The sequence below is a fragment of the Eptesicus fuscus genome, chromosome 17 (genome assembly GCF_027574615.1).
Source record: "Eptesicus fuscus isolate TK198812 chromosome 17, DD_ASM_mEF_20220401, whole genome shotgun sequence".
Lineage (NCBI taxonomy): Eukaryota > Metazoa > Chordata > Mammalia > Chiroptera > Vespertilionidae > Eptesicus > Eptesicus fuscus.
This window is the reverse complement of record NC_072489.1, coordinates 21,019,484-21,044,421: the sequence shown is the minus strand read 5'-3', so window position 1 is coordinate 21,044,421 and position 24,938 is coordinate 21,019,484. Positions and strand designations below refer to the sequence as shown.

Sequence of the window (24,938 nt, the reverse complement as noted above, 5' to 3'; positions counted from 1 at the left end):
TGCTCTAAAGGCTAGCCTTTCACTTTAATGAAACACATTTCAAAATCTTTCCAGTGTATTCTCGACTTTTGTCAAGTTAAAAGTCAGCATCTGGGTGAATTTTTGTTTAACATTAAAAAAAAATTGGGGCCCAGCTGGGTGTAGCTCAGCAGTTGAGCATCGACCCAGGAACCAGGCGGTCACTGGTTCGATTCCCAGTTAAGGCATATGCCCAGGTTTCGGGCTTGATCCCCAGTGGGCGGCGTGCAGGAGGCAGCCAATCAATGATTCTCTCTCATCATTGATGTTTCTCTCTCTCTCTCTCTCTCCCCTCTCCCTTCCTCTCTGAAATCAATAAAAAAATATATATATTTTTTAAATTGGGGGCAATTGGTTGCCTCCTGCACATGCCTGCACCCAAGGTATGTGCCCCTGAGCAGAACTGAACCCGAGACCCTTTAGTCCACAAGCCAACATTCTAACCACTGAGCAACACCAGCTAGGAGCTTAAAATATTTTTTATCAGGAACCTTAATCCTTTTCCAAGTATGTAAAGAACCACTTACATTATTCATCCAAATTGAGTAAATGGATGCTTAAACAGACTTGAAAACTATTTCTACCCAAAAGTTGAATCATCTGTCAACTGCAAGGCTGACAAGGAAAGGTACTGATGTCTGTGTACCTTTTCATTTTAAACAATATTTACACAGTCCAGTGTTTCTCTGAACAAGAAACCTGAGGTAGTCGGTACATGAAAACTCCATCACTATGGCAACTAGAAATGGCAATGATTGCACAGTGATTCATCATGTATCCCAAATAGAAACTGTGCCAGGGACAGACAAAAACTCAAAGCCACGCTTCACTGGGAGAAAAATCCAGTTAAAGAGTAACCTGGGGCTGATAGTTGTTTTTAAGTGTTTATCAAATGTTTACACTTTTATGCTAGGAAATCTATTTTAATATTAACTCCAGTTCAGAGAAGTAATTAATGTCTTCTAAAGAAATGTTCATGAAGTCACTCATTCACTCACTCCCGTAATTACTATTTGCACAAAGTAGATGTCCTCTGCGGTGGGTAGATGTCCTCTGCTGGGGCACACCATTCGGAACAAGATAAGCCTCACTGAGCTTCCAGTATGACTAATAAGCAAATGGGCAACAAGGAGATGGTCCGATACGCAGACTTCCCAGAGGCAGAGATGGCTAAGCTGAGACCTGACTCAGGAGCATGACCTGCCAATCAAAGCAGGGCAGGGAGGTGTGCAGGCCTCAGGGGAGTTCCAGGCAGAGGGAGCAGCAGACGTTAAGGTCTGAAGAGTAGAAAGCAGAGTACCTATGAAACCAAAATAGTTCTGAGTGGCTAAAACATGGACCCTAGCATGGTAGTGGAGAGAAAATGAAAATGGAGAGATGGGGGGAGGGCACAAAATGAGGGGGGTTGTACCTAAAGGCCCAGCAATGACAAAGAGTGAACTACTGCTACATGTGCACTAGGGGTTAATACCATAGACACAATGTAAATCAAAAGAAGCCACACACAAAAGAGTACATATTGCATGATCCCATTTACATGAAATCCAAAACCAGGCAAAACTAATCAATGACAACAGGAATCCACAAATGGGAGAGGGTCTGACTTTGAACAGGACATGAAAAGGGCACTGGAAATGTCCTACATCTTCATCTGGGCAGTGGTTAAACTGGCTATACATACACACAAATCTGTCAAGTTTGCACTTATGATTTGTTCGTGTGGCCTTAAACAAGTTATGCCTTAATAAAAAGGGTGGGAATCAAATGAGCAAAAGTAATAGCTAAGTATTTAACAAAATAAACAACTTCCTATATTGGAAAATCATCTGCTTATACAAATCAAAAGGACCAATGATTGCTATAAAAATATAATAAAGAGCTTTAAGATAAAGGAAGCATTTTTTTGTACCAGTCTTTATGTATTTATTCACACACTTGATAAAAATATCTCAGTTACGCCCTAGCTGGTTTGGCTCAGTGGAAAGAGCGTCGGCCTATGGACTGAAGGGTCCCAGGTTTGATTCCGACCAAGGGCACATGCTCAGGTTGCGGGCTCAGTCCTCAGTTTGGGGCGTGCAGGAGGCAGCCAATCAATGATTCTCTCTCATCACTGATGTTTCAATCTCTCTCTCTCCCTCTCCCTTCCTCTCTGAAATCAATAAAAATATATATATTTTAAAATATCTCAGTTAGGAGTGAAATCATTATAATGACAAAAGTAACTATACAACTGACCCCAAGTGCAGTCAAATTCCCAAAAATTAGAACATGAGCAACACACAGCTCCTTAACACCTGTGCACTCACGCACTCTGCCCACAACCACTTGGGCCCAACAATCACAGGTGCTAAGTGCAGACAGGACCCAGGGCCTCTTCCCTGGCTTGTCAGGTCCTAGGAAAGGAAACTTTTTTTTAATATATATTTTTATTTATTTCAGAGAGGAAGGGAGGAAGGGGGAAAGAGAGAGAGAGAGAGAGAGAGAGAGAGAGAGAGAGAGAGAGAGAAACATCAATGAGAGAGAATCATCGATTGGCTGCCTCCTGCATACCCCCTACTGGGGATCAAGCCCGCAACCCGGGCATGTGCCCTTGACCAGAATTGAACCTGGGACCCTTCAGTCCACAGGTCGACACTATCCACTGACCCAAACCGGCTAGGGCTAGGAAACATTTTTTAATGAAGAGAAGTTTTGGTTTTATCATTTGTGCAATGTAGAGTTACAGGCAGGTCTTAATCATAATATTTTTATAGAAAAATCATACATATACACATACTATATACAGACCTATAGTGTACACATAGAGCAAACATCATCATGAAATTTAAGACAGCATTACCTTCCCTGAGGATAGAATCAGGGTATGAATATACAAGAGACTTCAAGTGCATTGGTGAAGTTTTAAGCTGGGTGGTACATTACGTGAACATTTGTTTTGGTATTCTTTATACATATTAAGTATTTTATTTTCCCCATACTTGAAAAGAAAGACCACTATCTCCAGTGTGAAGCAATTAAAGGAGTACTGTAAGGATCCAGGCATGAAATGATGATGACCTACTCTAGAGGCTGTGAGGACGGAGGGAAGAAGAAAGGAATGGTAAATCACCAGTATCGACCAGATGTGGAGAGGAAGGAGGCAAGGTTTTTGTTTGACCAACTAAAGGGATGGTGGTTCTATTCAATGAGATGGGGAAACAAAACCAAAAAAAAAAAGAATGAGATTTTAGAGAGGATGAGAGGAAAACAATGAGTCAGTCCAGTTTTTAACAGGGTGACTTTGAATGTCTCCAAATAGAGATTTCCAAGCAGCAGTCAAAACTCCAGTATGAAAATGAGGAATGAGAACTGAGTTAAGGATAAATTAGGGAATCATCAACAAGGAGCTGGCGCTGCTGGCGTGGCTCAGTTGTTGAGTGTTGACCTATGAACCAGGAGTTCAAGGTTCGATTCCCGGTCAGGGCACATGCCTGGATTGGGGATTCAATCCCCAGTGGTGGGTGTGCAGCAGGCATACTGGTATATTTTTTAAAAAGAACAAAGAGCTAACCATTGAAGCTACAGACTTAGACAAGACTCCAGAGAGAAAGTGGGGAGTAAGCCCAGAGAGTTTAGGAGAGAACCTGAGGGAGTCACAAAGGAGACAGAAATAGCAGCTTAAGAAGTTGGAGAAAAGGCATTAGTGCACATCAGGTAGCTAAGAGCAAAGAGTGTTTCAAGAAAGAGGGCATAGCCGAAACCGGTTTGGCTCAGTGGATAGAACGTCGGCCTGCGGACTGAAGGGTCCCAGTTCAATTCTGGTCAAGGGCATGTACCTTGGTTGTGGGCACATCCCCAGTAGGGGGTGTGCAAGAGGCAGCTGATCGATGTTTCTCTCTCATCGATGTTTCTAACTCTCTATCCTTCTCCCTTCCTCTCTGTAAAAGAAAATCAATAAAATATATTTTTTTAAGAAAGGAAGGGAGGGAAAGGATAAGGAAGGGAAGGGAAGGGAAGGGAAGGGAAGGGAAGGGAAGGGAAGGGAAGGGAAGGGAAGGGAAGGGAAGGGAAGGGAAGGGAAGGGAAGGGAAGGGAAGGGAAGGGAAGGGAAGGGGAGGGAAGGGAAGGGGAGGGGGCGGGGGAGGGGGCGGGGGAGGGGGAGGGAGGGAGGAAGGAAGTAAGGGAGGAAGGAAGGAAGGAAAGAAGGAAGGAAGGAAGGAAGGACGCATGATCGACAGTACCAAATCCTGATGCTCAAGGAAGATAAAGACAAAAAAGCAACCATTGGACTTGGCAGCCAAGAAGTCCTTGGTGGCTATTACAAAAGCAGTTCCCAAGAAAGGTGAGAAGGAAGTCAGACTGGGATAAATCAAAAACTGGGCAGAAGGGAAGTAGAGAAATCAATTGTGAACTTCTTTTTCAGAAAGTTTGGCTCTAAAGGGAGAGGAGAGGAGCAGGAGACAGATACGTAGGTTAAGGAAGCATTTTAGTTTGTTAGTATTTTTTTCAAGTTAAGATATACATAAGCATTTATGTCTAAATTTATGATAATGGAATTTAAACTATCATAAGGGAAAAACTAAAGTATGAATACATTATCATACATATGGACATGTAGCATATATGGACAAGTTCAGGTCCCTGAAATGAAGAAAACACAGCCAAGTTCTCATCAACTCAACCATCTGGTTACAAATGTGCTTAAGTTATGTTAACACTCCAATGCTGGTGAAATAAGGCATAAACTGGGCACATTTTAAACCATGAAGCAGCATATTACAGCAGAAAGAAAAATGGATGTCTACCATTAGAGGAAAGACCCTACACCCTTCCCTCCCCTCCTACCATCCAATAAAGCAAAAATGTTCTTTGGCATTGAACAAAAGAATAAGTCTGAGTAATAGAGAAAAGAAAATTAAGTTACAGTGGCTTTTTGGTTCTATACTCTATTCATTTCCATGAGAAACAGCCATAAAATTCCTACCTGCTTTGGAGTTTTCAGGATGCTTGTCAGGATGACATTCCAGGGCTCTGACCTTAAATTCTGCCAGGATTTGTTCCACCTAAAACAAAAATCAATGTTTAAAATAGAGAGTCCAGATTAAATGCCATGAAGGAAGAACTTGGACATCAGTCCTTCCCAAAACAGCCATGATCAACCCAACTTTTCATTTTGATCTTTATATTTGTATTTTGACTTTTTTACTCTAAGAAATAATTTCCTTAATTACACAATTCAGAAAGCATCCAATAATAGCCCCTATTCAAATAGCAGTTTGTGATGACAATTTAACTTGTTGATTGCCCAAGACATCTATGAGCTCAATATATTTGTCAAAAATGGTCAGATAGGTTTATCATAAGAATGTACTAGTATACAAGTCATACATCTGAGTTCTTTAAGATACTTAGCCACCATTCACTATTCAGGGATGACTGTCCAATTTATAAATTATCCATTATAAAGTTCCTTCTTCCTGTCTTTTGGCCCTTTTCAGTTTTATTAAGAATTTTACAATTTTTTTTTAAAAAAGGACAACTCAAACCTGATCGTTTTGCTACCAATTAACAGCTCGGTTAGAGATTTTGACTGGGAAAACAGAAACTTCAGCCCAAACTAGAATTATGTTTAAGGGCCATCTATGATTTGATTTAATCCCTGGTATCAGAAATAATCAACATTTGGCTTTATTTAATACTAGAGGCCCAGCGCGTGAAATCGCACAAGACCCAGACCCACCACGCTGGCAGGACCCAGACTCCCTCCCACCACGCCAGTGGGACCCAGACTGACTCCCGCTGCATCATGAGACCAAGACCTACCGTACCACGAGACCCATCAATGCACCTCCTGGTGACCGTTCGTTTGGTCATTACAGTGTTATGGCCGCTGGCCTTTTATAATATAGACTAGTGACCTGGTGCGTGAAATCGTGTGGCCCTGCCCACCCGAGCGCATCCCGCCCACCCGCCCGCCGCCCCACCTAGACACCCTAACCTCTCCACCCAGAGCTTGAGCACGCCTGGCTCTGCCCCCGACCCCTCCGGCCTTCTCTGGCCACTTCAAGCCCTGCCCTCAGTCCTGCGAGTCACCTCGGGCTGGTCCCACCTCCTCTGGGCACCTCCCCACTTCTGCTGTCTCTGGAGCAACGCAGCGGCTCCAGGCCATCATGGTGCCGGAGGAGAGCATGGAAGCCTCCTGCTTGCTATGCTGAGCTCCTTCCCCTGGCAGGTGGATGGAGGGGCACTCTGAGTGCGAGCGGTGGGTGGCGAAAGACTGGTGAGGGGAGTACTATGGGCTCTCACCCCCACTCTCCCCACCATGGGATGGTCCTGCCTCTTCCGGGTGCCTCTCCACTTCCACCCTGTCTCTGGAACGATGCAGCAGCTCTGACCCGCTGCACACATGCATGCAGCCTCCTGCTGATCAGTCGTTACGGCATGAGGGCATCACAACCATTATCATATTAGCTCTTTATTATATAGGATAATTGCAATGACAGCAGCAGGAGACAATAGGGGTTATGTGGCTCTGGAATCTGACTGCTTAGCTTTATTTTTTTTTCACTTAAATGTTTTAATAAATAAAGCATCATGGCTTAGATTTTAAATCACATTTATAGATAAGGAGCATTTCTAAGCCCAAACAGGTAACAGCGAAGCTCCTACTGCTGGAAGGAATGCATGCCCACATGTATGGTAAGCCTAAAGAGTAGAGCCCAAAGAGCAGTGGCTCTAGACTAGGGAAAGGCCTGACTGCTTAGTTTTAAATCCCAGTTCTGCCCTAAGACTTTAGGCAAATTATACAATTTCTAAGTGTCTAGGTTTCCTCATCTTTACATTACATGAATAATGTAAGTAGAGCACTTAACACAAAGCGTGATTATAGTAAGAACTCAATAATAGTAGCTATTATTAAATGTCAATGGTTAAGTAACTTGTCTACAGTCACTGTTAAGCATTAAGTCTAAAATCCAATCACCTTTCCCCACTGTTTTATAAGGCTGAATTCCTCAGGCTCAGGAACCTATTATTAAGTTCTATATTTACTACCCACTAATTAATGAAAGCAAACTACCACTTGTTTGAGAAATGAATTCCCAAGTAGCTTAGCTCAATATTGTAATAGGATTCATGGGAGGAGAAACATGTTTATCAGCTCCATGTCATTCTTAATCAATCCTCATAAAAAATTATTCATAGATTGTATTTGACATGCACATATATAAAGCCCAGACTAATAACTTTCTTCTTTTCCTTGTTAAGCAACTACTGAGAACCTCTTAGAATAACAGGAAGATATAGACTTCCTCTTAAGAACTGTAATCAATTGTTTCCTCTTCCTGGTGCTCCCTTTAACCATCAGTCACCATTACCTACATATATAACAAAGAAAACTGAGAATAACTTGTTTCTCAATTTTAAAATATTAAATATTCTAAAGATCCTAGTAGTAAGCATTTTATAATTAACAAGTAATTTATGAATACTCATAATCACTCTTTGAAAAATAAATTCTAGCAATACAGATAAAAATTAAAAGCTCCTTTATCCTCCTTCTCCCAAGATAAAAGCTTACATCCTTTAAGGCACACTTTTTTACATATATATGTATATATCTTGAGGGGGGGTTAATAAATGGATAAAATCATACCTAGAAATTTTGGGTTTTATTATTATTGTATTTTTTTTATTCCGATCCCATTAGGAAACATTCTGCTATTAGCCCTTGGAAGCAAATATGTCAAAATAGTTAATTCTCCATAGTGCTCATGTGTATGATCGTTTCTTCTTTATATATTTCTATATTTTGCCAATTTTAAAAAATTAAGAATAGTCCATATATATCTTTCATTACTTTTCACAGTTTTACTGTTGTAAAGTTTATCATAAATCTCTTATGTAAGGCTAGTTCTGGTTAAACTAACTGGTAAAGTGGGCTACTTTGTCTTGGACACATTCTATTAACCTTCTGGCATCTCCACCCCATGTACCCAGTGCCAAGTGCAACTCGTGGGCAGGTGAGGACCTCCATGGCAAGGTCCACTGAATCCTGACTTCCTAAGCCAATGTTCAATGGTCTGGAAAACTGCCTACCCTGTGGGCCAGTAAACATACAAAAATATTCAACTTTACTTGTACTCAAATAAAGCAAAACATCCAAGGAATTATAACATCCAGTGTTACTGAAGGTGCAAGGAACTAAGCATTCTCATGCTCTCCTGGAGCTAATTTCTTGGAAAACAATTGAGGTTTGTGTTTTTTTTCATACTCTTTGCTCCAACAATTCCAATTTAAGGAATCTATGGAGATAATCCAAGGTAGGAAAAGAATTTAGTTATAAAAAGGTTCATGCTATACCTCGTAAACAAAAACCTATGTGTCCATGATAAGACATTTGTTCAAGTTCACTGAAATATAGCTACAGGCTGGAATATTTTGCAGTCATTAAAAAATCATCTTATGGTAGAAAACTTTTAATAACCTGAGATAATTTATATAATGCATTTCTATGAGAAAAGGTAAGCTACAAAGCATTTTGTGCAGTATAAATCCACGTTTAACCTCAAAAGGAATGATGTAACATGCATATATATATGAACACATACATACATAATAATAATTTTATATATAGGTATATATATATACATATATATATATATACACACACATATATATGTATATACATATATGTGTGTGTGTGTGTGTGTGTATTTATGCATTCAGCCAACCAGCCGACTGGCTGGTAGCTATGATGTGCACTGACCACCAGGGGGCAGAAGCTCAATGCAAGAGCGGAAACCACAGGCATGGAAACATGGAACAGACTGAGGAATCTCAGAGGGGAAGGGGGGAGGGGGGAGGGCATGAAAAGATTAACCAAAGGTCTTATATGCATACTAGAGACCTGTGCATGGATTCGTGCACCAGTGGGGTCCCTCGGCCTGGCCTGCAAGGGGTCCTGGATTGCGAGAGGGCACAGGCCAGGCTGAGGGACCCCACCAGTGCACGAGTCCATGCACCAGGCCTCTAGTCTATCCTACCTAATAATAGACAAATATGCAAATTGACTGCACCTTCGCTACGCCTAAGCCACGCCCACCGGCCAAGCCACGCCCACCAGCCAATCAGGATGAGTATGCAAATTACCCCAACAAAGATGGCGGCTAATTTGCATATCAAGACAGCGTAGAAAGAAGCCAAGAGCTGCCCTGACCGGTGTGGCTCAGTGGATAGAGCGTCGGCCTGCGGACTCAAGGATCCCAGGTTCGATTCCGGTCAAGGACATGTACCTTGGTTGTGGGCACATCCCCAGTAGGGGGTGTGCAGGAGGCAGCTGATCGATGTTTCTCTCTCATCGATGTTTCTAGCTCTCTATCCCTCTCCCTTCCTCTCTGTAAAAAATCAATAAAATATATTAAAAATTTTAAAAAAAAAAAAAAAAAGAAGCCAAGAGCTGCAGAAGGGAGCAAAGTTGCGGAGAAGCAAGCAAGCCGGGGGGAGGAGAAGGGAGGAGTGGAGGCGGGGCCAGGGGCAAAGGAAGGAGAGCGGGTGGGCTGGCGGAGAAGGCGGGGCGGGGGAGAAGGGAGGAGTGCAGGCGGAGCCGGGGGAGAAGGAAGGAGAGCGGGCAGGCTGGCAGAGAAGGGAGAAAAGCAGGGGGGCTGGCGGAGAAGGCGGGGCAGGGGACAAGGGAGGAGAGCAGGCAGGGCGGGGTAGAGTGCAGCAGGAAACCCTATTGCAGGATTTTTCCTGCAACGGGAACGCTAGTATATATATAAGCCTAAGTGACTGAATGACCAAACAACCGGTCGACCAGTCGCTATGACGCACACTAACCACCAGGGGGCAAACGCTCAATGCAGGAGCTGCCCCCTGATGGTCAGTGCATTCTCACAGCAGGAGTTCCGCTCAGCTGACCGACCCATCCAGGTGGCCCACCAGCCCGGCGGCAGCCACTCACTCCCTCAGTAGTGCTGCAGGTCCAATCTCTGGAGAACGGGCCAGGCACTGATGAACCGGCACATTGGCATGATCCGGACAGTGCTGCTGGCCTCCTGGAAGTTGGCCTCAGGCACTGCGGCCACTTCCCCTCCCTGGACGCTCCGCAAGGAAGAAACGATATAAAAGCGGCCACCATGTGGCTCCTGACAACCAGAGCGAACATCAGCTGGACAGATCTGGATGCCAGTCCGGCAAGGGCATCCCACCACCTGCCTGGAGGGCCAATCACATCCCGCCCCCCCTTGGGATGGGTGCCAGATGCAGGGCCTCTAGTAATAATAATAATAGCTAAGATGTATTGAGACTTACTGTATGCCAAGCATTGCTCTTAGCACTTTACATATAGTGTCTCACTTAATTCCCACAACAACTCCATGAGGTGAGGAATATTATTATTCCCATTTTGGAAATTAAAAAACCAGACATAGAAAAGTTAAATAATTTTCCCAAGGGCATACAGATAGTAAGTGGCCAGGATTTGAGTTTAGGCAATCTGATTTCAAACATAAAAATACACATACAAATATATACACATATATGCATGTACTTATTTATATAATATACTAGAGGTCCAGTGCATGAAATTCATACACTCGGGGGGAGGGGGGGAGGTCCCTCAGCCTTGCACCCTTTCAGTCTGGGAGCTCTTGGGGGATATCCAACTGATGGCTTTGGCCTGCTCCCCCTGGGCCTAATCTGGCAGTCAGACATCCTTAGCGCTGCTGCGGAGGCAGGAGAGGCTACCGCCACCGCTGCTATGCTCGCCAGCTGTGAGCCTGGCTTCTGGCTGAGCAGTGCTCCCCCTGAGGGAGCACACTGACCACCAGGGGACAGCCCCTGCATTAAGCGTCTGCCCCCTGGTGGTCAGTGCCTATCATAGTGACTGGTCGTTCTGCTGTTTGGTTGATTTGCATATTAGCCTTTTATTATATAGAACTAGAGGCCCAGTGCACGAATTCATGCACGGGTGAGGTCCCTCAGCATGGCCTGTGGGGAATGGGCCAAAACCAGCAGTCCAATGCCGCCTGCCACTCCTGCCTGCCGCTCCTGCTCATCCCAGCCCCGCTGCGCTTGCCGCAGGCTCGCACCCAGTCAGTCCTGATTGGGAGAGGCTCACGCCACCACAGCGGCGCTCACCAGCCATGAGCCCTGTGTCCTAATGGCTCCCGTCCTAAGGGAGGCGAGGAGCGCGGGACATGATCAGTCCTCCAGGCAGGTGGTGGGATGCCCTTGCTGGCCCGGCATCCAGATCTGTCCAGCTGATGTTCACGCTGGTTGTCAGGAGCCACCTGGCGGCCACTTTTATATCGTTTCTTCCTTGTAGAGCGTCCAGGCAGGGGAAGCAGCCGTGGTGCCTGAGGCCAACTTCCAGGAGGCCAGCAGCACTGTCAGGATCGTGCCAGTGTGCCACTCCGTCAGTGCCTGGCCTGTTCTCAGGAGATTAGACCTGCAGGACTACTGAGGGAGTGAGTGGCTGCCGCCAGGCTGGTGGACCACCTGGACGGGTTGGTCAGCTGAGCGGCACTCCCACTGTAGGAGCGCACTGACCATCAGGTGGCAGCTCCTGCATTGAGCGTCTGCCCCCTGGTGGTTAGTGTGCGTCATAGCAACTGGTCGACCGGTCATTTGGTCGCTTAGGCTTTTATATATATAGATAGACATAGCATATTCATATGCACACATAATTGCTATGCATGTCATAAACCTAAATATTAGGCATCTAGGTTAGCATTTTTCTTTGTGCTCGCTTCATACTCCATATTTCCTTATTAAATATATATAATTTTAGAAATTAAATTTTCAAACTTAAAAAGTTATCTTTTCCATACCCTATTAGCACAATATTTTGATCTGTGCCAGGAAATACTCTAGTATGCAATAGGGATTGATCTGATTCCCACTTGGACAGATCTTGTCTAGCTTTCCCTGGCCACACAAATGCCCCATGTCTCCTTCTATCATCAAAATTGTGACCGTGTAAGATCATTTCAAGCCCCATCTCTTCTCTGAAGTCTTTTCAGATATTCTCTCTTTAATTCCTGTTTTACTTATAGACAGTACCATATAACACAGTATTTATTTGCTCTCAAATTGTTTCCTGTGTATTAGCTTTGGCTCCTCAACTGGATGTTAAAACCTTATATATTCATACCATGTCTCACCTTTCCATTTTGTTTTCCCCCCATTGCTTCTAGGACTGCCTGGATGCCAAGTGTTGAATAAATACTTGATTACAGACTGACAGATGTACGTCAAATAGTATGAGTGTAATATAATAGGAGCTTTCTGAAAATGGTGATTTATTCATTAATAAAATGAACTGAATCTAGTGATGGAAACTTACATGCTGCAGAATATGCTGAGGAAAAGAGAAAACTCGTTTAAATAAATGGGTTAATTAGTACCCATCATTTCAATTCAATTAGTTTGAAACTGCATTTTCTACACAAAACTCCAGATGTTAGCCCAGTGTGGCTCACTTGGTTGAATGTCGTCCCATGCACCAAAAGGTTGCCAGTTCAATTCCCTGCCCAGGTAGGGGGCATGCAGGAGGCAGCCCATCAGTGTTTCTCTCTTATGGATGTTTCATTTGCTCTCCCTCTCCCTTCCTCTCTAAAAAATTTTTAAAAATCATTAAAAACATATTTTAAAAATATGTATCTATCTATTACAAATCATTTTTAAATAATGTGAACTTTTAAAAATTAATGTGAATTATAGAATAAGTATAAATTTATAAAGTTCCAAGTATTACTGTGAGGCCAAAACAACACCCATACCACAACTACAACTAACTATGTGCCAGGCACCATTCTAAGCACTTTCTATATCATGTCTCATTTAATCCCCACAACAACCCTATGACGTGGGTACTGTTATCATCCCCAACTGAAGATTAGGAAACCAAGGCATAGAAAAGTTAAGTAATTTTCCCAAAGTCGCACAGCTATAAAATTGTAAGATTTAAACCCAGGTGGTTTGAAGTCAACAAGAAAAAGAACTAGAAAAAAGAAAAAGGCATTTCCCTTCATGAATTTGTGCTCAGTATTCAAGTCCATGAAATCTTGAAATCAAGAAGTCTTCTTATCATTATTGTAAAATGGTGACCAAATATTTTAAAAATCAAATAAGATCCACACCAGAAAGAAGGCCTTATACCACCAGTGTGTGGTGTCTACATCATTAAGGACTTTAGAAGATTTTATATTATGGCATGTGTCTTTTGTGTAAAATCTGATATAGAAAGGAAACGCTGACTGACTTGGACTCAAACTTTCATAAATGTTTTTTTAAATGGGAGGTATGTTGTTTTCTACTCAATAGCATGGAAATCCTCCCACAGTTTACATTTGTCATTTAATTAATTTCTAACATAGGCTGTAAATTGTAAAAACTATATACTAAAGCAAAAGAATTATATGTGACCTGGCCAGCATGACTCAGTGGTTGAGCATCGACCTATGAACCAGGAGGTCATGGTTCAATTCCCAGTCAAGGCACATGCCCAGGTTGCAGGCTCAATCCCCAGTGTGGGGTGTGTAGAAGGCAGCCAATCAATGATTCTTTCTCATCGTTGATGTTTCTATCTCTCTCTCCCTCTCTCTCCCTCTCCCTTCTTCTCTGAAATAAAAAATATTTTAAAAAAAGAATGTCCTAGCTGGTTTGGCTCAGTGGATAGAGCATTGGACTGTGGACTGCAAGGTCCTGGGTTCGATTCTGGTCAAGGGCACATGCTCGGGTTGTGGGCTTGATCCCCAGTAGGGGGTATGCAGGAGGCAGCCAATTAATGATACTCTCTCATCATTGATGTTTCTATCTCTCTCTCCCTCTCCTTTCCTCTCTGAAATCAATAAAAAAAAGAATTATGTGCGTCTCAACTCAATTGTTATAAAAATGAAAATATCAAGTGGCTTTGAAATTATAACTACTAAATTGTTTTGGGATATGAACAGTTATGGTCAATTTTTTAGAGCATCAAATCAAGGAATATTTGAAGTAAAGGAAATCCACCCAACACAAATCAAGTAAAGAAAATGTCACACTACTCAAAATTGGCATAAAATATTTTTTTAAATATATTTTATTGATTTTTTTACAGAGAGGAAGAGAGAGGGATAGAGAGTTAGAAACATCGATGAGAGAGAAACATCGATCAGCTGCCTCTTGCACACCCCCTACTGGGGATGTGCCTGCAACCAAGGCACATGCCCTTGACCGGAATCGAACCTGGGACCCTTGAGTCCGCAGACCGACGCTCTATCCACTGAGCCAAACTGGTTTCGGCTGGCATAAAATATTTTTAAATGGGAAGGATACATAAAAAAAATTGATAAAATCATGGAAGGTAATTTCATTTTAAACAAATGATTGTTATCTACACATCTGTGCCATTGACAGAATCAGTAAAATGCATCCAGAAGGAGTATCAATGCTTTTATCCTCCTTTTAATATATACCACAGAATATGCAGAGAAGTATGACTATAACTGCTAACCATGAAATTAAACTGTTATAAGCATTATAAATAAACAACAGGACCATTTTTTTAGTCTATTCAAAATTAATCCTCCTCCTTTGTAGACTAAAAAGACAATAACAGAACTACAAGAGACTGACTAAACAGTCAAAAGATTTATTATGAGGATATAAAAACTCTTTATAACCTAGTATGACAGTATTTTTTAAGCCAAGTTGTGAAACTTAGCAAGTTTGATTATGCTCCTATGATTTTAAAAAGTTCCTTCAAAAATTATTTGGCAATAGTAGAATCCAAGGTATGATAACGCATGGTAAAAATGGTAATAAGCTTTCAAACTCGCTATAAGCAAAATCACCACAAAAGTAAGCAAGAGTAACATATGCACCTAAAAGAGCAGTATAACCTGTTTAGTGTGTGTGTGGGGGGTGTGTGTGTGTGTGTGTGTGTGTGTGTGTGTGTGTAACTACAAGGTACTCAAGGTAAACTCCTCAAAGTGATGATGATAGAGATTTTAATCCTTTGTGTCCAATATAGCATTCTAGTCTACAAAGTACATTTTATTAAACTCCAGCCATATAAAACAAAATTAAATAGAAAAAATATTTTGCTTTAAAATATTATAATAGCTATATTTTAGTAATAAAATAAATTTTAAAATATAGACTTATAAAATAATATGAATATATGCAATAATATAATTAAAATATATGTCATATTCATCTCAACAATATTTAAAATTTTGAAAACTAGAAATAAAATATGTAACAATAACAGAACATCAATTGTGGTACAATAAAATTATGTGATCATTAAAATATATATGAAGAATGTTTCATAGCATGGAGAAATCCTTGCTATAATGTTAGTGGATAAAAAGCAGGAATCAACAAGTATATATAAAATCCTCCCAAACATGTCTTCAAAAATACGTATAGGAAAAAGACTGAAGATTAATATGCCAAACATTAACAGTGTTACCATTGGAGATAGAATTATAAATGAGTTTTCCATAATTTAAAAAACTTTTACAACCTTTATAATTGTCTATGGGGACCTATGAATCAAGTGGAAACTACAGAATTTTCACAGGTTTTGTATCAGAAACCACCCTTTTAAGAAGTAATTTCTCTTACTCAATTTGAACTATTAACATAAAAGAATGCTTCTTGGTTTGTATAATTTAGCTGCTCACATAACAGTACACATTTTAATAAAACACTTTAAAATCGCTAATTACTAGAAAATTACATTTCATCTCAATTAAAATTTAAATTGCCATAATAAAGCTATAGCTTATGTATGCTATGAAACACAGTCAATAGCAATTACAACAAAATTTCAAATATCTATTTTTAATATATTTGAAATAGAGTCTATGGCAATACACATATTCAATCACAAGTATCCATAAAACTGCAAGAAGACACTATTCAAGTAAAGACCCAATGCACATTTAAATCCTTAACTTTCTCTTTAAAATAATACAAGATTAGGTTTTTAGGCAATGTGACTAAAATTTCAAAGTTAAAATCTTAAATAAAACCTGAAATACTGTTGTGAAAAAGAACAGCATAATTCACTGTCTTACCGAAGACAGTTCATCACATCCCAGTAAGGTGTAGTAATCTTCAGTATCTTCCAACCTGTAATTCAGTATTGCGTCCATTGAGATCACTGAATCAACTCTTCTTGCCCCTGAAACAAGAGGCACAATGAGCTGCGAATTAACAGGAAAAGCCTTTTAAATCTGGTTTACAGCAGCATGTTCCAAACTGCACTAACAAGGTTTAAGGCTGGACACAGCCAATACACACACCAGATGTCATCCAAGACCTGTGTAAACTACCTTTCATTGGCTGCTTACAGAAGAAAAAAATAATAGACCACTACCAAACTGTTGCAGTGCTGCCTGGGACTTGTAGTTTGAGTTCATATAAGTGATGCAGATTAACCACTCCTCTTCTGGATAAACAAAGACTGTCCATTTTTACACACTCCCCAAGTGAGCCATCTCTCCATCTCCAATACATTTTTTCTTTTTCCTTCTTTTTAAGTGATAAAAGAAAAATTTGAAGCAATATGCTAAAATCTTAGAATTTGTTAGATATGAGTACTGGTTGTTTTCTTGTGAATTTAGAAAATTTCAAAAAATTTTAAATAGAGTAAAAGAAAATAGACTCGGGAAGCAAATTTTCATTCATTTGATCATTTATTCATTCAACAAATATTTATTAAGGAGCTATTTTGTGCCCAGCATGAACGTAGGAAAGGTATGCTAAGTAACTCTGGGTTCTTAGGGAGCTTACATTCTGATGGAGGGAGGCAAACAAATAAAAACATTTAAGATCATGAAATAAAATAGGAAAGTGAGAAAAATAACTCTGTGATGATAGGGTGGATTTGCTGTACCATTTCTCCTGGGCTGGCTCGCTCCAGACTCAAGAATGTGTCTGGTCTGGAGTGGATGCAGGGAACCTATGTTTCAGCTCACTGTGGCCCCAGGAAATGCAGGTCTGGTTTAGGATTTAGAGAAGGTGAGTGGTGAGGTATACAAAACTGTTACTCCCTTAACCCTTTAAATGCCCCCATAAATATCACCTTGGAAAAAACTCTTTTTCACTGAGCGTACCTATATACATCTTTTTTAAAGCTTATTTCTGAAGAGAAATAAGTACTGAAGCACCATTTTCTTTTTTTTTTCTTATATATTTTTATTGATTTTTTACAGAGAGGATGGAAGAAGGATAGAGAGTTAGAAACATCGATGAGAGAAAAACATTGATCAGCTGCCTCCTGCACACCCTCTACTGGGGATGTGCCTGCAACCAAGATACATGCCCTTGACCGGAATCGAACCTGGGACCCTTCAGTCCACAGGCCTACGCTCTATCCACTGAGCAACCCGGTTAGGGCTGAGGCACCATTTTCACCAATCCTTCATTATATATCCTCTCTTGCTAAAAGTTCTGTATGGAACTATTTAATTACTTTAAATAAAGTAATTAATTTTGTTTTAGAAATTTTTTTTTAATATATTTTATTGATTTTTTACAGAGAGGAAAGGAGAGGGATAGAGAGCTAGAAACATCGATGAGAGAGAAACATCGATTCAGCTGCCTCTTGCACACTCCCTACTGGAGATGTACCCGCAACCAAGGTACATGCCCTTGACCAGAATCGAACCTGGGACCCTTGAGTCCACAGGCCAACGCTCTATCCACTGAGCCAAACCGGTTAGGGCTGTTTTAGAAATTTCACATCGCTTGAGGTTTTGAAGGCCTACGTGGGTATCACAAAAGCCTAACCAAAATAGCTGAAAATTGCCTTAAAATGATGTAAAGTTGCTGCTATAGAAAACAGGATGGTGATTCCTCAAAAAATTAAATATAGAATTACTATATAACTCAGCAATTGCACTTCTGGGTACACACCCAAAAGATTTGAATGCAGGGACTTGAACAAATATTTGTATACCCATGTTCATAATATCATTATTCACAATAGCCAGAAGCAACCCAGTGTCCACTGACAGAGGAACAGATGAACAAATGTGGTATATATAGACATTGAAATATTATTCAACTTAACAAGGAAGAAACCCAGCTGGTGTGACTCAGTGGTTGAGAGTCGACCTATGAACCGGAAGGCCACAGTTCAATTCCCCATCAGGGCACATGCCCAGGTTTCAGGCTCAACCCCTAGTAGGGGGTGTGTAGGAGGTAGCCGATCAATGATTTTCTCATCATTGATGTTGCTCTCTCTCTCTCTCCCGTGCCCTTTCTCTCTGAAAGAAAAAAGAAGGAAATTCTGACACATGCTACAACATGGATGAAGTGAAGACATTATGCTCAGTGAAGTAAGTCAGACACAAAAGGACAAATTCTGTATGAATCTACTTATATGAGGTACCTTGAGAAGTCAACTTCATAGAGACAGAAAGAAAAATGGAAATTTCCAGGGACTGCGGGGAAGGGTCAAATGAAGAGTTAGTGTTTAATAGGCATGAAGTTTCAGTTTGGAAAAATTAGAAAAATCCTGAAGATGGATGTTGGTGATGGTTGCACAACAATGTGAATATACTCAACTCCACCAAACTGGACACTTAAAATAGTTAAAATGGTAAATGCTATATTATATATATTTTACCACAATTAAAAAGAAAAGTGATATGAATTCCCTCAAACACTAGACAATATTGATCACAAAAAGGAAGTATTGCTCCTTTATTCTCCATCTTGAGAAGAGTCAGGACAATGCTTTAATGTTCTTCTGAAAAACAAAAAGAAAAGATAATTGTGAAAAGATTTTGGTAATCACTCACTCATGATTTATGAAATGCAACCCGAGGCTCCTTTTCCTGAACCACCATGTTCTCACTTCTGCAATGCACCATGTAGTCACTGAAAACGATGTAGAAACATATTTAATGCCTGGGAAATGTGCACACTCCATTGTTAGGCGAAAAAAAGTTAGAAAACAGTATGTACTATGTAAAACTTCAGAGCATTAAGACCTACGCACGTTACTGGGTATAAATTATATCAAATTCATCTCAATTTTAAAAGTAAAAAATATAACATTTAAATTTTAAAAGTAGGTATGGTATGATTCCAGTTTTATAAATATACATTGTATGTATACGTACGTTGTATATCTATAATAATAAAAGCATAATATGCTAATTAGACGGGACGAAGCCGGGGCTGCGAGGGAAGCCCGGGTCCCGGGTGCCAGAGGGAAGCTGGTGCCAGCAGCCAGGAGGAAGGAAGGCCTACTCTTGCACGAATTTCGTGCATCAGGCCTCTAGTATATTTATAAAATATGAGAAGGTATATACACCAAAATAGATCAGTTGTCATTAGATAATAGGGCCACAGGTGACTTGTATTTTATTCTTTTTACTCATCTACATTTGCTAAGATGAACATACCAGTATACTATTATTTTAATAAGAAAAAACAAGCAATAAAAAAAAAAGGAAACAGCCCTGGCTGATGTTCTCAATGGTTAGAGCACCGGAAGGAGCACACAGGGTCACAGGTTCAATTCCTGGTACCTATTAATCATGTACCTGGTCCTTTCCTATAGGGTTAACCTACTCAGTAAGATGTGAGTATAGCTGCAGAGAGATGTCTGTTCCTGCTGAAACCATGAAAGTAATTTGGTCTCTTGGTTGTTGCCATTTTGGAGAGCATGGACATGTTAAGAATTTGGAGATCAGCCCAGCTGGTGTGGCTCAGTGGTTGAGCGTCAACCTATGAACCAGGAGGTCTCAGTTCGACTCCCAGTGGGGAGCATGCAGGAGGCAGCAGATCAGTGATTCTTTCTCATCGTTGATGTTTCTCTCTCTCTCACCTTCTCTCCCCTCTTTCAGAAATAAATAAAATATTTAAGAAAATTGGGACCTAACCGGTTTGGCTCAGTGGATAGAGCGTCTGCCTGCAGACTGAAAGGTCCCAGGTTCGGTTCCGGTCAAGGGCATGTACCTTGGTTGTGGGCACATCCCTAGTGGGGGGTGTACAGGAGGCAGCTGATCGATGTTTCTCTCTCCTCGATGTTTCTAACTCTCTATCCCTCTCCCTTCCTCTCCGTAAAAAAATCAATAAAATATATTTTTTTAAAAAAGAAAGAAAAGATAATTGGGCCAAGAATATGACTACTTTCAGGAAAATTAATGGCCAATAAACATCAATAGTAGTGCAAACTTATTCATAATTATGAAACTGCTAATCAAAGGAAGTTGTTCACCTATAAGAGAAGCAAAATTTCTAACGTTTGATATTATCCAATGATAAAGCAGAAATGACAAAGTTAGCACTTTCATACATTTTTGGGTAAGAGTGTAAATTGATACAATTTGGCAATTTGGTGGTATTTATCAACATGTGTCTCATTGCCTGGGCAATTTTGTCTCTCTACAAAAGTACCCTGAGAATTTACACCAAAATATGTTCCAGCCAAAACCGGTTTGGCTCAGTGGATAGAGCGTTGGCCTGCGGACTCAAGGGTCCCGGGTTCGATTCCGGTCAAGGGCATGTACCTTGGTTGCGGGCACATCCCCAGTAGGGGGTGTGCAGGAGGCAGCTGATCGATGTTTCTCTCTCATCGATGTTTCTAACTCTATCCCTCTCTCTTCCTCTCTGTAAAAAATCAATAAAATATATTTAAAAAAAAAAAAATATATATATATATATATATATATATATATATATATATATATATATATATGTTCCAAGGCAAGCACTGAAACATTCTTTGCAACAGAAAAGCACTGGAAACAGCCAACATGTCCTTCAATGGGTGAAGAAGAGGGCAGTGGATGAATAAATGACGGTATTTATGGAAAGTGCTCTCTAGCCATTTTAGAGAGTCAGATAGCTTTCTTTGTGCATCTCTGAATGGATCAAATGGAAGAGGCTGGGTGAAGAGAGTGTTATGGCGTTATCTTTTTGTGCACTTTTTAATAACGTGTGCGTCTGCTCCTAAACTTTTTTTCCCCCTTTAAAAAGCAGATGTTTTCCTTTTAAGGGTGGGAGCTGGGCAGGTACAGAAACGAGGCGTTTACTTTATACCTTACGAACTACATCTAGTCAGTCACCCTACCACTTTTGTTTTCCTCTTTTTATGCTTTTTGTGTTTTAAAACAAATGTCACTTATTTACATATATTTCGTTGAAGAAAGCCTTTAAAAATAGGTAGTAGAGAGCAAGTAAAATTTTTAACCGAATTAAAGGTACCTCAAGCGAGGCGAGTCAGAGGCACAACCTCACGCCCAACCAGACGGGAAAATCCGCCCGGTCAGCTCACGCCCCGCCTGGTCCGCGCACACCCCCCCCCCCCGCCCCGCCCCGGCCACCCCCCCCCCCCCGCCCCGCCCTCTCCCTCCCCCCCTCCCCGCCCCGCCCACCCCCCCACTTCCCCCCCCCCCCAAAACCCAGCCCCGTCCTCTCATCCCTCCCCGCCTGGTCCGCGCACTCCCCGCCCCGTCCGCTCACCCGCAGACCCGCCCAACCAGGTCCACAATTCCCACGAGGCATCGCGAGAACGACGTACAAAGGGGAACGCGAGACGCTCGTTACTTCCGGCCGCCAGGAAACGTCCCCGGAAGCGCTTCTTTTTTTAAATTACGTTTGCTCGCGGTCTTTAAGCCGGAAATAGGAACAAGTAAAACACAGCTCAAACGGAAAGGGGGAAGGCTGGGAAGTCCGAGCTGCGGGTCCCAGGAGCCCGAGCGCGGGCGGGAAGTGGCACCTCTGCGGGCTCCGCGCGCACTCAGTCCGGGGCGCGCCGCTCCTGCCTCTGGCTTTCCTTCCTGTGTCTTGCCATGTTTCTGTCGTGCAGACCGAACCCGCACGCTTTCCTTTGCGGCTCATCGGAACCGAGCTTCCAGAGAGCTAAGCCCAAGTGCCAGGAACAGCCTGCAACCCCTCGCCCTCATGTCGCACATGCAGGCCCGCTCCCTGCGCCGGGATCCTGGGAACTGATGACAAGGCCTCGGTTCCTTCCCAGCTTCTAACCCAACGCCCGCTCAGAGCCCACTGCTCCCTCAGTGCCTAAGAGCTGGTGGAAAGAAAACGGGGCGGCCGGGACTTGAACCTCCCTTGTGTTGCAGCCTGTCCATTTGTAAAACGGCCTAATAAATCCCTCCCTGGCAGCCAGAGCAGACCAGCATCCTGAGACAAGAACAGGATATGTTTGAACAGTCTTAAGTCAGACACAATAGAATTTGTGATTCTTTAAAGGCTATTGAGATATTACTTTGAAGTGTTAAGTGCAACAATAAATGCTAGTGATCCCGCCGTTGATAATATTGTGAAGGGATATTAATAGAGGGGAGTGATTGGGTATGTGTGGGATGGGGGTATATGAGAACTCTATGCTCAGTTTTGCTGTGAACCTGAAACTGCTCTTTAAAAAAATAAGTTTATTAATTTAAAAAACAATAGTTACAACAGGAAGTAGGATAACCACCATTATTGAGCCCCTACCAGGTGCCAGTGGTAAAGGTAGGATTTGAACTTTGCTGTATCTGCTTCCTAAGCCCATAGTGAAGAAAATGCATTTTAAAAATGCTACATCATGGAAAAAAAGAAAAAATAATAAAATAAATAAAACCTGAAAAAAGAAAAGAAAAGGTTAATAAAAATTGATAGTCTGCCAGAGAAAACGAATCTGAAAAGGGGAGAGAAAACACATATGACTAATACCAGGAATTAAGGAGGGAATATCACCTTGGATTCTATAGTGTTAACATAAAAACATTCAAACCTGTAAAAAAAAAAATGCTACATCAGATAATCTGGCCAGAAGTTTGGCATATTAGAAAATTGACTTGGCAATGCCATTAGGAACCCTGATTTCTGTATCAACCCTTGACTGGTTCCTTGGTGAGGCACACTTTCTTGGTTTGTAAAGGATGAGACCAGAGTAATGAATCTCAAACTTAAAGGTGCACACGAACCACCTGGTGATCTGGTTCAGGTGCAGCTTCTGCTTCAGGATGTCTGGGTAAGGTCTGAGATTCTGCATTTCTGACAAGTCCCTACCCCCTCCACACACCCCGAAGGCGAAGTCCCTGTTGACCTAGGGACCACACTTGGAGTAGCAAAGTCCTGGATCACTTGTGAGATCTTTTCAAGCTCTGATATTCTTACACTGGATTATGCTTCAGAGTTCCATTAAATAAGTTATTTTTAACTCACTGTAGGAAGCTTGTGCTTGGACTCAGTCTCCAGCACTACCTCATGATTGCCACTAGAGGGACTAGAACCAAAGGAATCATCCAGCTCTTAGCTACTTTCCTAGATTACTGCTCAGTACTCCTATTTAAAAAACAAAAAACACCCTGCCCCAACTCAGTGCCAAAGAACTATCAATAACAATGGTAATAAGAAAAATAATTTGAAACTTCACATTCTTTCCCTATGATGGAAGTACTGAGAGGTAGTGAACATAAGTCAGGCAAGGATCTGGGACACCAGCCACTGCTTATGTTGGCAAGGCAGGAGAGTAAGATCTTTCGGTTTTATGAAGCTTGGTGCTATGATGTGTGGTCTCTAGTAAAAATAATTATAGGCATGAAGAAGTGAAGGTTTCCAGAGACCTCCCCTCACCTTCATCAGTTTTCCCCGACCTGCGGGGTCTTCTAACGGGGGTACCGAGGCGGCGCACCTAAGAGAATGAGAAACAGACAAGGGACGCAAAGAATGGAGGCAAGACAAAGGGGTTTCTGATCAAGCCTCAAAATTTTATTTTTACAGCGTTCCTTATATGTGATTTCTAGAAGGGTGGATGCCTAGGAGGGGTGGGGGCTGACCTAGATAATCGGCTAAAGTAACTATAGATAAAGGGTGTGGCGGTTGAAGGGCGGCTACAGAAGAAATGCTTTGTCCTCAGGCAAGAGGAAGTGGGCCTAGTTTCAGTAACTTACTGAAGTAAGGTCAGAGTTAATCCTTTGACCGACTCTTGGCTCCTGACAATCAGTTGTGCTCATATTTCAGCACTGCTGCACTGGGGACGAACTCCTGAAAACATGTTTCAATGTAGCTTCTTATAAGAGTTTACCATTGCAATTACAAAAACATAAGAAATATTGGATTTGAATATCAATCTAACTAACGACTAAATACAGTGAAAAACTGGAAAAAAATTAAAAACAAAAAACTTATTTTAACACATATTTCTTATTTTATGCATTTTAAATACTTCTAAAAATCCAAATCTTGCCCTGGCCAGTGTGGCTCAGTGGTTGAGCATCGACTTATGAACCAGGAGGTCAGGGTTTGATTCTGGGTCAGGGCGCATGCTGGGGTTGTGGGCTCAATCCCCAATAGGGGGTGTGCAGGAGGCAGCCAATCAATGATTCTCTCTCATCATTGATGTATCTCTCTGTCCCTCTTCCTTCCTCTCTGAAATCAATACAAATATATATTTTTAAAAATCTAAATCCTACTAGAAGATCTGAAATTAAAGAGTCCTTCTGACCTAATTCCTACCCACAAAATAGCCACTTAATAACATTACTAAGATTGCGTGTCCTTCCAGATATTTTCAATTCATATATAAACATGTGTATTGTTCTGCTGGTGGAATGCAGACTGGTGCAGCCACTGTGGAGAACAGTATGGAGTTTCCTCAAAAAGTTAAAAATGGAACTCCCATTGGACCCAGTGATCCCATTTCTAGGACTATATCCCAAGAAATCAGAAACACCAATCAGAAAGGTTATACGCACCCCTATGTTCATAGCGGCATAATTTACCAGAGCTAAGATTTGGAAACAGCCTAAGTGCCCATCAGCAGATGAGTGGATTAAAAACTGTGGTACATCTACACAATGGAATACTACGCTGCGGTAAAAAAGAAAGCTCTTACCATTGGCAACAGCATGGATGGAGGTGGAGAGCATAATGCTAAGTGAAATAAGTCAATTGGAGAGATAAATATCACATGACCTCAC

General features: G+C 41.6%; 1 protein-coding gene across 4 annotated transcripts in view; it reads right to left on the bottom strand.

Moving 5' to 3' along the window:
- The window catches only part of DNAJC12 (DnaJ heat shock protein family (Hsp40) member C12), a 71,238-nt gene that overhangs the window by 29,321 nt on the left and 16,979 nt on the right, over window positions 1-24,938 (bottom strand). For 2 of the 4 annotated variants that reach the window (XM_054728911.1, XM_054728910.1), the window contains exons 2-4: window positions 18,801-18,879; window positions 16,068-16,174; window positions 4,982-5,060 (exon numbers count right to left, since the gene is read on the bottom strand). In XM_054728911.1, coding sequence (XP_054584886.1) covers window positions 4,982-5,060; window positions 16,068-16,174; window positions 18,801-18,804 — 190 coding nt within the window. In that variant the 5' untranslated portion in view covers window positions 18,805-18,879. Of the gene's footprint in view, window positions 1-4,981; window positions 5,061-16,067; window positions 16,175-18,625; window positions 18,677-18,800; window positions 18,880-24,938 lie in introns of those variants that run through there. The other 2 variants (XM_054728913.1, XM_054728912.1) reach the window with 2 other exon arrangements.